General features: G+C 34.4%; 1 protein-coding gene across 4 annotated transcripts; it reads left to right on the forward strand.

The window, feature by feature from the left end:
- The first annotated feature begins 2127 nt into the window (after positions 1 to 2127).
- LOC132164980 (camphor resistance CrcB family protein) lies at positions 2128 to 9820 on the forward strand. Of its 4 annotated transcripts, none has more exons than XM_059575497.2 (7): positions 2128 to 2546; positions 6265 to 6716; positions 6832 to 6900; positions 7643 to 7741; positions 8100 to 8292; positions 8480 to 8904; positions 9063 to 9820. In XM_059575497.2, exons 2-7 carry the CDS (start codon positions 6309 to 6311, stop codon positions 9279 to 9281), a joined length of 1413 nt encoding a protein of 470 aa, XP_059431480.2. In that variant the 5' UTR covers positions 2128 to 2546; positions 6265 to 6308; the 3' UTR covers positions 9282 to 9820. The 4 variants fall into 4 exon arrangements, with proteins under 4 accessions (XP_059431480.2, XP_088369558.1, XP_088369557.1 ...); XM_088513432.1 differs by having other exon boundaries at positions 8480 to 8909; positions 9063 to 9135; XM_059575503.2 differs by lacking the exon at positions 2128 to 2546 and adding an exon at positions 4132 to 4274.
- Positions 9821 to 13127: the final 3307 nt, after the last annotated feature.

Genomic DNA, 13127 nt, shown 5'->3' on the forward strand with positions numbered 1-13127 from the left:
TCATTAAAACACACACAAATTCAAGAACTCTCTTTTTGGAGGGAGAATGGCTTTTTCCAAGCTATTTATTGACTTTGGTATTGAAGACATTCCGCTTCATTAGTGATTTTAGGTCCTCCTTGGTGCTATAAATGATTAATGCAATATATATATATATATATATATATATAGAGAGAGAGAGAGAGAGAGAGAGAGGCATTGGAGATATCCTCCCAACTCACCTCGATATACCTCTAAATCATTTGTTTTAGGACCGTGATTCTAAGCACGCCACGCTAGCGTGCTTAGCACGTCAGACCATTTTTTTTTTTTTTAATTTTTTAATATTAAAAAAAAAAAAATTTGCTGGCATGCCGTTCTCTTTTACTTCACCCTTTGTGTTATTGTTTTATAAAATTGAGATATTCAAAGCTTCACCCGACTAAATTTGTAGGACATCATGCAAAACATATCCACTTTAATCAGGTGAAGCTGGAGTTTTCACCGAAGTGACCTACAACACAAGCCAATCCCTTGGGTCAATGAGTAATGTCTTTACCTTTTTATTTTTCTTCCTATGCTAATCACCACACGTTGCTCCACGAGTGGATGCCGTAACTTATGTATGGTTCTTTTCCACCTCCAACACAGGGGATGGTTGGCGTTGGAGTTGAGCGTTGTCTTTTCGCCTGGTCAATGTCGCGCAATATATTGAGATGACGTGCGTCACATGCGTATACAGCCTATCATGCTAAGAGATTTCGCGGTTCAGCTTTTGGCCTTCTACGCTTCCTCTCCAACCGCTCGTGCATCTATCAAACGCAGCGGGCTTTTCATTGGAGTGCTCCAATGGGTTTCTTTGCTTTTTATTATTGATTGAAATCTAAAGTAGATTAGGGAAAACGATTAATGGCTAAAGTTAATAATGAACCTTTACTTTTTAAAAAGTGATATTAGGATTGGACTGCATAAAAGTGATGCAAGTGAGTACTCTGTACTCTAATCAATGTTACAACCCATTGGGAATGGGAATATGCACAAGCAATCCTTCCCATAATAACTACGTGAATATCGATTAATCTATATTTACTTTTTTAAATTTGACTATTTCTCTACTCTTATGCATTAATATGAAGGTTTGAGTTAAGAAATCAACCCATTTACATGTAAAAAGTTAATCATTACACAACCCGAAGAAATGTAAACAAAAAGTTACATTGGCATGTTTGATAATATCTTTTGGTGAAGTTTCTTTTGCTTCTTTAACAAAAGTACAAAATATTTTGAAACAACTTTAAACAAAACACGCCTATTGTTCATATCAATTTGTGAAATAAATATATTTAATTATGAATTTGCCAATCTCTTGTACTGTTCCCAAATGATGTGGCATGCATTATTTTCCCTAAAAAATTCTCATTTTCTCTCTTTTGTTTTCCGCTCCTTCCTAAAATAATGTTTTCCACTTCATTAGAGAAGAATTTTGTGAAGGATTTTGGAACACCTTGCAGCCCTCCAAAAATAAACAAAAGATTAATAAAAGATGAAAAACAAATATTTTTCATTTATAAAACATTTGGAGTTATTTTTATTTTATATGACATCAAAATAATCTTTTTTTTTTTTAAACTAAAAAAACAAAAACACACCATCCAAAAAAGTGTTATATATTTAAAGAACCCAATTATGTCAAAAGATTTATTCTATACCTTAACGGCCTCACATAAGTATTAAACGACTGTTATATATATATATATATATATATATAAGAAAAAGACTTCTGATTATAATTCAAGAAACTATAGCAAATTGCTCAAGTAATAAAGCGTCACGAATACAATAGGGGGAATATCTCTCCAACAAAAACTATGGGCATGTTCCACCGCATATTTTGCTAGTAAATGCCCTTCCTTCCTAATAAAAGTTAGCTGCCACTGTTGAAACACCCGATTTCAATTTTATATCTTCAATGATATGCCTCATCCAGCTACAATCCTTCTCCTCCGTGTTCACAGAATCTATCACAGATTTTGCATCCCCTTCAAAGTGTACCTGGGTAAAATATATAAATATATATATATATATATATATATAAGTGTAGAAAGACAATAAAATTTCCGACTCATTTTATTTCATGGTGCTATAAATTTGAGGTCATCCTTTATGAATCAATTCTCTCTCTCTCTCTCTCGGTGTCGTATAGAAGACGGTTGGTCAGTTTGAGAGCTTCACCATCAAACCGCCATAGGCCCATAGCCATCATTCTCTTACTCTCTTTCATCCCCAAACCTCCCTACAAGGCTACCACCTCCAGTCAATCACCCAAAGCCCAGCCCAGCCCATCCCCGCCCGTTTGTCGACCCGGTTTTTCAAGGAGGCTCAGCCCGTCCGTCGATTCTCTTCATTGCTTGGCGATTCAAACATCCGCTTCTCTTCCATTGGCATATCTTCACCACCATTTTCTCCCTCTGAAACTCCTCGGCGTGTTGAACGAGAAATTAGAGAAGAATTTTGACGGGCCAGTTGTTCGGGTTTGACTTTCCTCGGCCGCCTTCGCTACTTTCCTGGTATCCCTCTCGACCTTTTCTTGGTCTCTCTCGCATATAATTTTATATATTTTTCTAGAGTATATTAAACTTAGATTATGTTTAGCGTATTACTAAAATGGGCTGTAAAGTTGCTCAGCTTTAACAGTGCAATTACTTTTTTATTGTTTCTGTTCAGCTTTTCATGTTGTTTCCTTCGTTACTTTTCTGTGCTCGTCGTTCACATGATTTGACTAGTCGATTATTGTTCACGCCCAATTACTTGAAATGCATGCATGATGCATGGCCTAATTTATAAAAGGCACTGAAAAGGTTCACTTTGGCTTATTTGTGCCAAAAATTTAATTTTAGGAAATTTACCTCACGTCCAGTAGACTTCAAGTGGGGGGGTTTGTGTTGCTTTTCTTTATTTATGATCTGTTAGTGGAGGACACATCTTTAAGCTCTTTAATTTGAGTACATGATTGGAATGCCATTAAGCGATTTGAGCTGAAGAATTTTACAAACTGTGCTTAGACATGGGATTCGTTTTATTGTGGTGCAGTCTATTCAAACTATTCTATTAGCGGAATAAAATTTTGATTGCCACCATGTAATTAGGGTTAACAATGTTTAACACAACGCGTAAACTCGATATGAACTCAAGACGGAATTAGAAGGTTAGAGTTTGAGAGTTTAACCCATTTAATTAATTAAATCGAATTAGGATTAACTTATAGTATTATGTCCATGCCTCGATACGACTCAAACCTGACACGTGACATATAGGGTTGATATTTTTTTTATACGACCCGCAAACTCGATACGAACCAAAAATGAAATTAGCAAATTATGGTTGAGGGGTCTTATTTGTTTAATTAAACGATTCAAATTAAGATTAACTTATATAGTCTTATATTCCTATCTCGACACGACCTAAACCGAACACGAGAGCACAAATTGTCACTTGTACATATTCTGTCCCTGCTTTGTATTTCAATCCATGATATTATGAAAACCCTTTTGTGGCCGTGAGCGTCCTTAGTTCCTAGTGTTGGTGGCAAGAGGAAATTCAGTTGATTTGATTTGATTTAGTTTTTATAAATTGGTAAAAATGGGTTACTTAATTATGTCATATTAGCAGTACTAGAGGGTTAAATTTGTATTGCAGGCTGCTGGGATCTGACAGAGTAACAGGTGAGATAATCCTAAAGATGATTTAAAAAGAGAAAATGTAGTTGTTATCTTACGTGCACCAGTGAGCTAAGGCATAATTAAACTATATTTATGTCGTGTTAGAATTAGATGGCTCCACCACCTGATGATCACCGACTACAGCTTCCCTATTCCCATGTGGTTTCAATGGAATATATTATGAGGGCTAAGGTAATACGTGACACGGTGACAGTGTTAGAAAATGACGTGTGAATAATCAATTATACTGATATTAGATGGAAACAATTATTACTAATTTTATATTTTTTCGTAAAATTTATAGTCTTGACTTTTTGTTATATATATAGAAAGTTAGAAACGCCTAATATTTACAGTTTAGTCCTGTTGTATTCATAACTTCGCTTTTCGTTATGTCTTGAACTTGAAACTCCAGTCGTATTTACAGCTTAGGGAACCCAAAAAGTCTTATCGTTCACATATCTTCCCTGTGCTGGTGGTTTGAAGATGAAATTTTGGGAAGACTTTTTAGACATGTTGGTCTGGGTTTGAATCTCTTTAGCCTTTGTACTTTTCACAGGACTCTTAATGTTCCTGGTACTTCTATCTCCCTCTACTTTCTTTGTATTTTTTTTTTTTTCGTATATATGTAAATTCGTGCATTATATTTTACATAAAAAAGACTGAAAAAGTTAAAGTTTTTTTACAATGTAATTTCACTTTCTGGTTCTTCCTGTTCAGCTTTTCATTTTGTTATTTTATTACTATTTTCATTGCTAATTGTTCACATGTTTGATTGCACAAATATCTTTCACATCCAGTTACTAGGGGCTCTGAGAAATATGATGAAATTGCCTGTTAACGTTTGAGTTTGTTCCTAAACAATTAATTAATTGTTCTTGGAGATGGGATCCACTTGATCCAGTTCATTTGAAACATCAGTCATTAGTTGTGGAGCAAGAATTTTCTAATTTAGTTGTGATCAGTTGGTTGATATAATATTCAGCTGCACCTTTTGTCTCAAATCTATGAAATTATGAAGACCCATTTGGCCGTAACTATCCCTCCTATTGTGAAGCGGATAATAAAAAGATTTCTGTTTTTAAAATTAGTACAATATTATGCTAATTAGTGATTTTTTGCAATTCTTGATGGTTGGATCGGTTTGCAATCTGCCGAGTCTGTTAGATTGCATCAAAAACTAGGAAAATTGGTGTTGCCTTTTACACGCACCATTTTTAGACGTTGTATCTTTAGATTTGATCATTTTCAGAGTGCAGGGAGATCCAGTTAATGCACATGTTATGGTTGTACAATGTTCCTCGAATAACTAACACTTACCATTATTTACCATTATTTGGCCATTCCTGCTCTTAGAAGGGACTCTAAATTCCTCCTAGTTGGTACAAGTGATTGCTGAGCCTCACTTGGAGTGACTAAATCTTTTTATCTGCTCTTAGTTCTAACAAATTTCCTGGAGCCTTTTCCAATTGTCAGCCTTAGGGTTCTTGTCAAGTGACAGGAAGGTCATTTTTATTCTGTTTCTATGTTACCTATTCTTTTTGTTATTACTTTTATTTAATTTATTTATTGCTTAAATATAACTGTTTTACATAAGAAAATAAAATATCATTCATGGTCTTGGCGAGCTTTAGATCTAATTCAGAAGTCCTGCTGAAAAAGTTTAGCATATTGTCATTTGTTTTCTCTAACCCTGCTTCAGCGCTTAGAAATCAGTATCAGTGGCATAATCTCATGTTACTTTGCTCCCTAGCAGAATAGCAACTTATTTGTGACTTCTATTTGCTTGCAGTGGGTGCTTTATCTATTTTTTTTTTCTTTACTGTGTATTGAAAGAAAACTTTAAATTATGGCAGGTGCTAGAAGATTCTTATGTCTTAACCTTATGGCAATCATGCGCAATAACTTTGTGATGGACCTGATAGAGCAGACAGTTTAGATGTTCCAAATTGTTTTGAAATTAAAATCAAAGACATTATTTATCAAGTCCATGATCTTAATGCATAAGTATTTAGATATTGGTTTGACCAATGCGCATTAGCTCAGATGGTACTTCCTCCCTTTGTAGCAAGGTGGAGGGTGAGGTTGTGGGTTCATGTCCCGCCGAGTGCATGTGAAACTTACCAATAAAAATAAAAAATAAAAAATTTAGATATTGGTCTGAGTGGAGTTGTTTGAGGGAGAAGGTATACTCTATAGTATTCAAAAAATTGAAACGTTTGGACGGTCATATGTAATTACTTTTGTTTTTTTATTTTTTATTTATTTATTTTTTATCTCTGTGATGTCATGACTAGCAGAACTTAGATGCAAAAAGATATGAATGGATTTATTTTTAGTAAATACATTTCAGTTTGACTTTTTGTAGGACGAGCTAAAATGAGTCCCATCAATTGTTCCTATGTGCACATAAATTAGTTTTCTCAAAGGTAGAGTAGTTGGATTTGCTTACAGAAATTAGAAATATAACGATATCATCATTGTCAGCAGCAGCTAGATTATTTTTACTTTCATATAATTTTGATCCCTGAATCAACATCCTCATTTATTAATGTGGCTTTTGAAGTTATTCCAAGAGGTATCGAGGCTTGAAGTTCTGGTGGGGAAGTCATGGATCATGGAACTACTGACTCTGAACCCAGACGAAGTGGATCATTTAGTCACACGGGAAGTGCCAGTTCTTCATGTAGAAGGCGCTCTATAAGTTTTTCAGCAGCTGTACCCTTTCATATAGATGATGAAATTGAAAGTGAGACTGTTTCGGAGGCAGGAGATATTGGGGATCGGGCTCTTCAGAGCAACAGGCACAGTGAGGATGCTAGCCTGTGCTTTTCTATTGATCATGCATCACAGAATGGAGTAGCTGCCCCCACTTCCCTGGATACTCTGTTGCACCCTTATGGATATTGGTCTCGTGATCCAGCATTGAATACAATCTCTCCAGTGTCTCCGTTGCCAGAGGAAACTATATCTCCCCTTTCCGTGGATGCAATGGTGTTCTCTAAAGACAAAAAGCAAGTGAGCCTTCAGTTAATAGTTTCTCATTTAGTTGTCATTGTTAACAGAAATTCCTTAACTTATGTAGTTTGTTTGTTGACAAACAATGAAAACATATTCATTTTTTTATATGCAGGAAGAGTTGCCAAAGCTATGGGATTATGTTTTATGTCTCATTCATTTAGCTGTTTTTGGGATTCTTGGGGTAATATGCCATCCTTATCTCTATCAGTCATAAGAATTGCCTTTTTTTTAAAATTTTTTTTTTTTTGATGTGATATAGAGATATATATTCTCATCCATTTTAGTTTTGATTTTTATTTAGGTTTTAAACTGCAATACACCTGTAGTTTGTAATGCCATTGAGCTACCTTTTTTTTCTTTTTTTTTTTTCAAGTGTGGTATTTTGTACTCTTTCTAGAGTAATTCTCATGGGGATTCTTGTTTGTGTTGCCCAATAATATATGTTTAGAAACTACATTCTTTAACCTAATGTTTCAAGAGCAAAGGATATAATATCTCACAACAAAATAGGAAGTTTCCTAAGAGCATCTTGTCAATAAGTTATCAAAGATTGACAAACCCAGATGAAGAGCATAGGACAGGAGTTTTGAGCAACCCAACCTGGCAACCTCATGGAAATAACAGTTTTCTTGATCATTTAAAGAAGTCCGAAGGTCCTTAGAAAATAAAACTTAATTTTTGACAATAGTGGGAGAGGGCTCAACTTCATGTCATATAACATTGACGTATTACCCCTCTATTTTGTATCAAATATTTGGAACCAACATTATCATAGATTTTTTTTATTTTTTGGCTTGGGCTGCTTGGAACTTCTGTCTTCTCTGGATTCTAGAATTTTCACTTCTACATTTCATTAATTGTAAATTTCCAGTTAATAGATGTACTTAGCGAGATTCTAATATGTAACATGCCACAATGTGCAGGTTTTAACAAGGTATTTACTGCAAAAATTGTTCGGCCCTGGAGTTGTTGGCTTGACCAACAATGAAAACATTCTGTACCTAGACCTTCCTTCTAATATGGTCTCTCTCTCTCTCTCTCTCTCTCTCTCTCTCTCAAATGCATGTGCACACAATTTATGGATGAGGTTATGAGAGTGTTTAAGCGAGTTTTTTCTAGCTCTGAATAAACACCTCAACCTATCACTGGAATGTATTATAGTGGCCTGTCACAATTCAGAAATTAGAACTTCGTAGTGATGCCTTTGCTCTGGTAAAGGCTGCGTGATAGAACTTCCGTACTTGATGTTGGGGTTAAGAGCTTTGAGATTCCCATCTTTTTTGCCTTCCTCTCCCTCTTTTATATATGTATATATATGTCTCCATTAAAGACTTCAATTAGAAGATCTTCTCATTCAAATTGGTTTATGCACTTTTCTAGGTTGGTTCTTTCTTGATGGGATGGTGGGGTGTCGTTTTCAAAGCAGACATATCCCGCATTTCAGACTATCTAGCGATCGGATTGACGACTGGTTATTTAGGTAGTCTTACAACTTTCAGTGGTTGGAATCAGAAAATGCTTGAGCTTAGTGTTGATGGCCACTGGGTGTTTACTGTGCTTGGTTTTCTTTTAGGTAAGAACAATATTACAATAGATGTACGGATTGTTTGGTTCATTAGACGCGTAACAGATTTGATTTTAATTGCTTCAGGCAGGACTCCTGCTTGAGCCTATTCAAAACTTAACAACAAACAGTCTCCAGCCTGCCTCTGTGCACTTAAAGAGCAAGATGATCTTTTAATCCTTACAATTCTTCGCAGGCTTGTTTCTTGCGGCCTATTCTGTTATTGTTGGTGTTGAAACGGCCAAGGGTTTTAAGTGGCTTCTAACAAGACAAAACGGAAGTTCGGGAAGTGGCATCCGTAGCTCTAGCAGCAACTGGAGGGTTGATAGCAGCAGGCGTCACTTGGCAGTCATGGTGGTGTTGATTTTAATGCTAGTCTTGTTATGGGGTTTAAGTGGAGAGCTATTGAAGGAACAGTTTAGCAGTGGCGGCAGTGGTGCTCAACTATGGTTGGCTTGCATTGTTGGACCTCCAGGTGTGTGGATCAGGTGGTTCTTAGCCCGACTCAACGGGCGTGGGTTAGGAAGGTCCGGATTGTTTAAATGGGTACCGATTGGGACTCTAATCGCCAATGTGTCCGCAGCTTGTATCATGGCAGCACTGTCTACTGTGAAGAAAGCGGTAAGGTGTTGCACTTTTTTTTCACTTTCTAGTGTCTAACACAAGTTCAAACATGACACGGGTTTTGATGAGGTCAATTTACATGTCTCAATGTCCGTTTTTTATACAAACATGCCTTGAATAGATGATGAGCAAAATCTTGGTTTATTTTGGTATAGGTGAATACCCAGACTTGTGATACTGTAGCCTCTGGCATACAACTTGGATTCTTGGGCTGTCTGAGTACTGTTTCTACCTTCATTGCCGAGTTCAATGCAATGAGAGAAAGCACGCACCCTTGGAGGGCATATGCATATGCCTGGATTACCATTTGCAGCTCTTTCGGCTTGGGGACATTGATATACTCTGTACCTGTTTGGACAAAGGGATATGGGTAGCATGCCTTTTTTGGACAAACCATCATTTATGCCTTGAAATCTACTTGACCAGATTGCTGAGTTGGAGTAGGACACAGTTTCACTCAATCTTATTATCTGGCTAACAAGCTGTTTATGATAGTTCAGTGGTAGAGCCATCTTGCACATGCGATGCGAGTCCAAGAAATGAAAAAAGATGTCTTGCGCAACTGTAGTGGCAGTGCGATGGTGGAGCTGATGTGATTTTGAAAGTGCCTGCCATTGCGGCTCACAAAAAATGTGCAGCTGCGGTTTTTTATTTTTATTTTTTTAGCTGCCTATGTCTTATTAATGTTCTGATAGGGTTGAGTTAAGCTATGATTCAATCAGACTTTTAGGAGTGCGGCAATAAAAGTTGTAAGCTATGTTAGGGAGAGAGTTATAGCCTATTATTGGCGTCTATGGTAGAGTTAGTCAGGGGATTGAAAGGCGACGGTTTACTCTATTGAAAATGTTAGTGGTTCAGATTTGTGCCAATATAAATGCTTTGAAGAGATGAAAATAAGCTTTGGCTTTGTAGATTTTCGAATAAGTCAACCTTTCAAAATGCAGCTTGCATTACCCCAAATATTGCCTTTAATGTAGCCCTCTTGTTTTTCTACAGCGAGAAAAAGAGGAATAAAAGCTTTCCACCTCTAAAAAGTTGGAGACACCAAAACCAAAAATCAACTTGATAATTAAACAAATCTCCTTAAAAAAAAAAAAAAAAAACTTCATAATCAAATCCCGACGGGTGTCAAGTCATAACACATTCTTTAGTGGAAAATTTCAAAATATAGATCCAATATTTGAAAAGTCAAGTTTATTTGAATGGTCAAATATTAAAGTTTTTAGTTTAATATGCTATTGCTATAAATAAAGAAGTATACGTAGTTATTTGGTTTTCTGGTTTGGTTGTATTTTCTTTACAATGTAAGCTATTCTTCTAAACTGAAAAATAGGTAGGGTTCTATTTGCTAACATTTTTTCATTATCCCTTTTGTTTTTTTTTTAAAAAATATTAATAAATAACACAAAACAAAAAACACTCCAAACTATTTTTATTTTTATCTCACATCCAAAAAATATTAAACAAAAAATAAAAAAATACACTCTAAAAAGTATTAGAAAAAAATACATATATTTTCCTCAAACTACCATCCTATTGTTAATGTCTCAATCAAACTATCAATTGTATTAATGTTTCAAATAAAAAAAAAAAAATTAAAAAAGAAGAAGAAGAATAAATTGTATTAATGCCCCTTACGAACTTTGACTCCACTTTGTATAGCCTTTTTAGTCCACTATGATTTCAATATCCGTACATGGGTTTAAATAAAGTTTGATCTTTGTGCTTTTTCTCCAACAACCTCATAAGTATGTTAGAAACTAACTTAAAATGAATTTTCTTTGTTGATAACTTGATACGCATATTGTTCATCGTGGGGTGCTATAATCAATTTTGTTGACAGTATTTTTGATTGTCTTAGTTACTTAGAGTCAAATTTTGTTAAAAAAATTTTTTATTCGCCCATTGATTTTACTTTAATACGACATGAAATGATTTATAATTTAGGTCAACTACATTGATTAATTATTATTTTTTTTTAAAAAAAAAAAAAGTATTTATTCGTCCATTGGTTTTTTTTGTATTTTTCACTAATTTTTTGGTTGTTTTTGTTTTACAATTATTTTATTATTTTATTTGTTAAAAAAATAAAAATATTATAAGAATCTAAAAAAATAAGTGGCATTTGATACATTTTGGTAGTTAAGCATTAAAGGCCTATGTTACTTACAGGGCCGTGATTCAGAGTACGCACACTTTGAAAGAAAATTTTTTTAAAATATTTTAATGCAAAAAAAAATAAAAATTTTTACACTGGCGTACTAATAACGCGGCGTGTTCTTTTTATTCACCCTTACAAACAAACATAACTAGTAGTTTTGAGGACTATTTTATATTTTTCCTAAAACGAAAAGCTGAGAGATATGTCGCAATTGCCCGGGCACGTGAGCTTTATTAGCTGCCTATCTCAATCGGGGTGTGTGCCAATCTCAGTCGGGTCAAGTAGCTTGAAGTAGGTATCCTTATCAAAACATGTCACCGAGTCTGAATTAAGCAATCTCTTGTTTGCATCCTAATTATGAAAAATTTCAGTGCAACTTTTAATTAAAAGTTATTTATTTTTTGTTTATCCCTTTATAAAAAAGTGGACAAATTCATTATTAAATATGTAAACTTATATACAAGTAATACAAATTTAATTGTAAATTTACAAAATGAATGGATAAAAAATGAATGTTAACACTTCTTAATCTACAAAAAAGGTGTTAAGACATCTTAAAAATTAGGAAACTTTTTAGATAAAGAGTTAAATACTCCAAAACTCCCTGTGGTTTCACAACTTTATTTTTTTCTCCCTGGGGTTTCATTTTTATCACAGGAGGTCCTTGTGGTTTTGATAAGTGACCAAATTAGTTCATCCGTTAGTTGACCGTTAAACTGACACGTGGACCAATTAGACGTCGACACGTGGCACATATATTAAAAAAAAAATTTTAATTAAAAAAAATGTTTTTTTTTTTAATTAAAAAAATATATTAAAAAAAAAAAAAAAAAAAAATCGGAAGAAACTGGAGGTGGCTCGGCCACCCCCTTGGCAATTTGGGGGTGGCCGAGCCACCCCCTTTGGCCATGGGGGTGGCCAGGCCACCCCCTTTGGCCATGGGGGTGGCCAGGCCACCCCCAGTTTCTTCCGTTTTTTTTTTTTTTTTTTTTAATTTTTTAATTTTTTTTTTAATTAAAAAAAAAAATTTAATATATGTGCCACGTGTCAGTCCGTACAGTCAACTAACGGTCAACTAACGGATGGACTAATTTGGTCACTTATCAAAACCACAGGGACCTCCTGTGATAAAAATGAAACCCCAGAAGAAAAAAAATAAAGTTGTGAAACCCCAGGGACTAATTTAGTATTTAACCCTTAGATAAATTACTAAATCAAACAGGCGAAAACAGATGTTGCCTATATTTATTATTTTTTAATTCATTTTTAACAACCTAAGTTTATCCAAAAGGTACAATAGATCATTTTGTTGGTTTTCTCTCCAAAATTGTGCCAATATGATATTAAAATGGGTAAAACATGCACGCCGCGTGCAAAAAAATTTTTTTTTTTTTTTTTTTTTTTTTTAAAAAGTGATTCCTGCACGGGCGTGCTACGCACGCCGCGTGCAGTGAATCATTACTCTATTAAAATAAGATAAATGATATAATTTATTATATTTTTAACTATCTCAATAGTGAATGAATGAATTCATCATTAAATTTTATGTGAGAATTCACGTAAGTTTACAAATTTAATAATTGATATATTTAATTTGTAAGATAAGAGGATGAGAGAAAAAAAAATAAATAAACAAATATTGACGTAAATTATTTCTTTTAAATAATTGAGAATTTACATAAGACCTATTTATTCAAGAAAATTTTGAATGGTTAGGCAATAAATAGATTATATAGGAGACCGCTTAGGCTCTTACATTAATTACCTAAATTCGTAATAATTCAAAAAAACTAATAATCCCTCTCGTTTGCCTAATCGATCGAGGTAGGCAAGCAATTGGAGGAACATGTGCATGTCGCTTGCGTATCATCAAGGGAGGAAGAAATTTATTTTTTATTTTTTTATTTTTTTTAATTTTATTCAAATAAAGAAAGCTGGTTACAAAAAAATCAAACAACAACATCGAAGTAGACACTTTAACAACAAAACTCAAGCAGCACATGTAGTCATGTAGAACAAAAACAGATACAAAACCAATAAGTAGACAATAATTTTATTA

Source organism: Corylus avellana, chromosome 2 (assembly GCF_965113065.1).
Source record: "Corylus avellana chromosome 2, dhCorAvel1.hap1.2, whole genome shotgun sequence".
Lineage (NCBI taxonomy): Eukaryota > Viridiplantae > Streptophyta > Magnoliopsida > Fagales > Betulaceae > Corylus > Corylus avellana.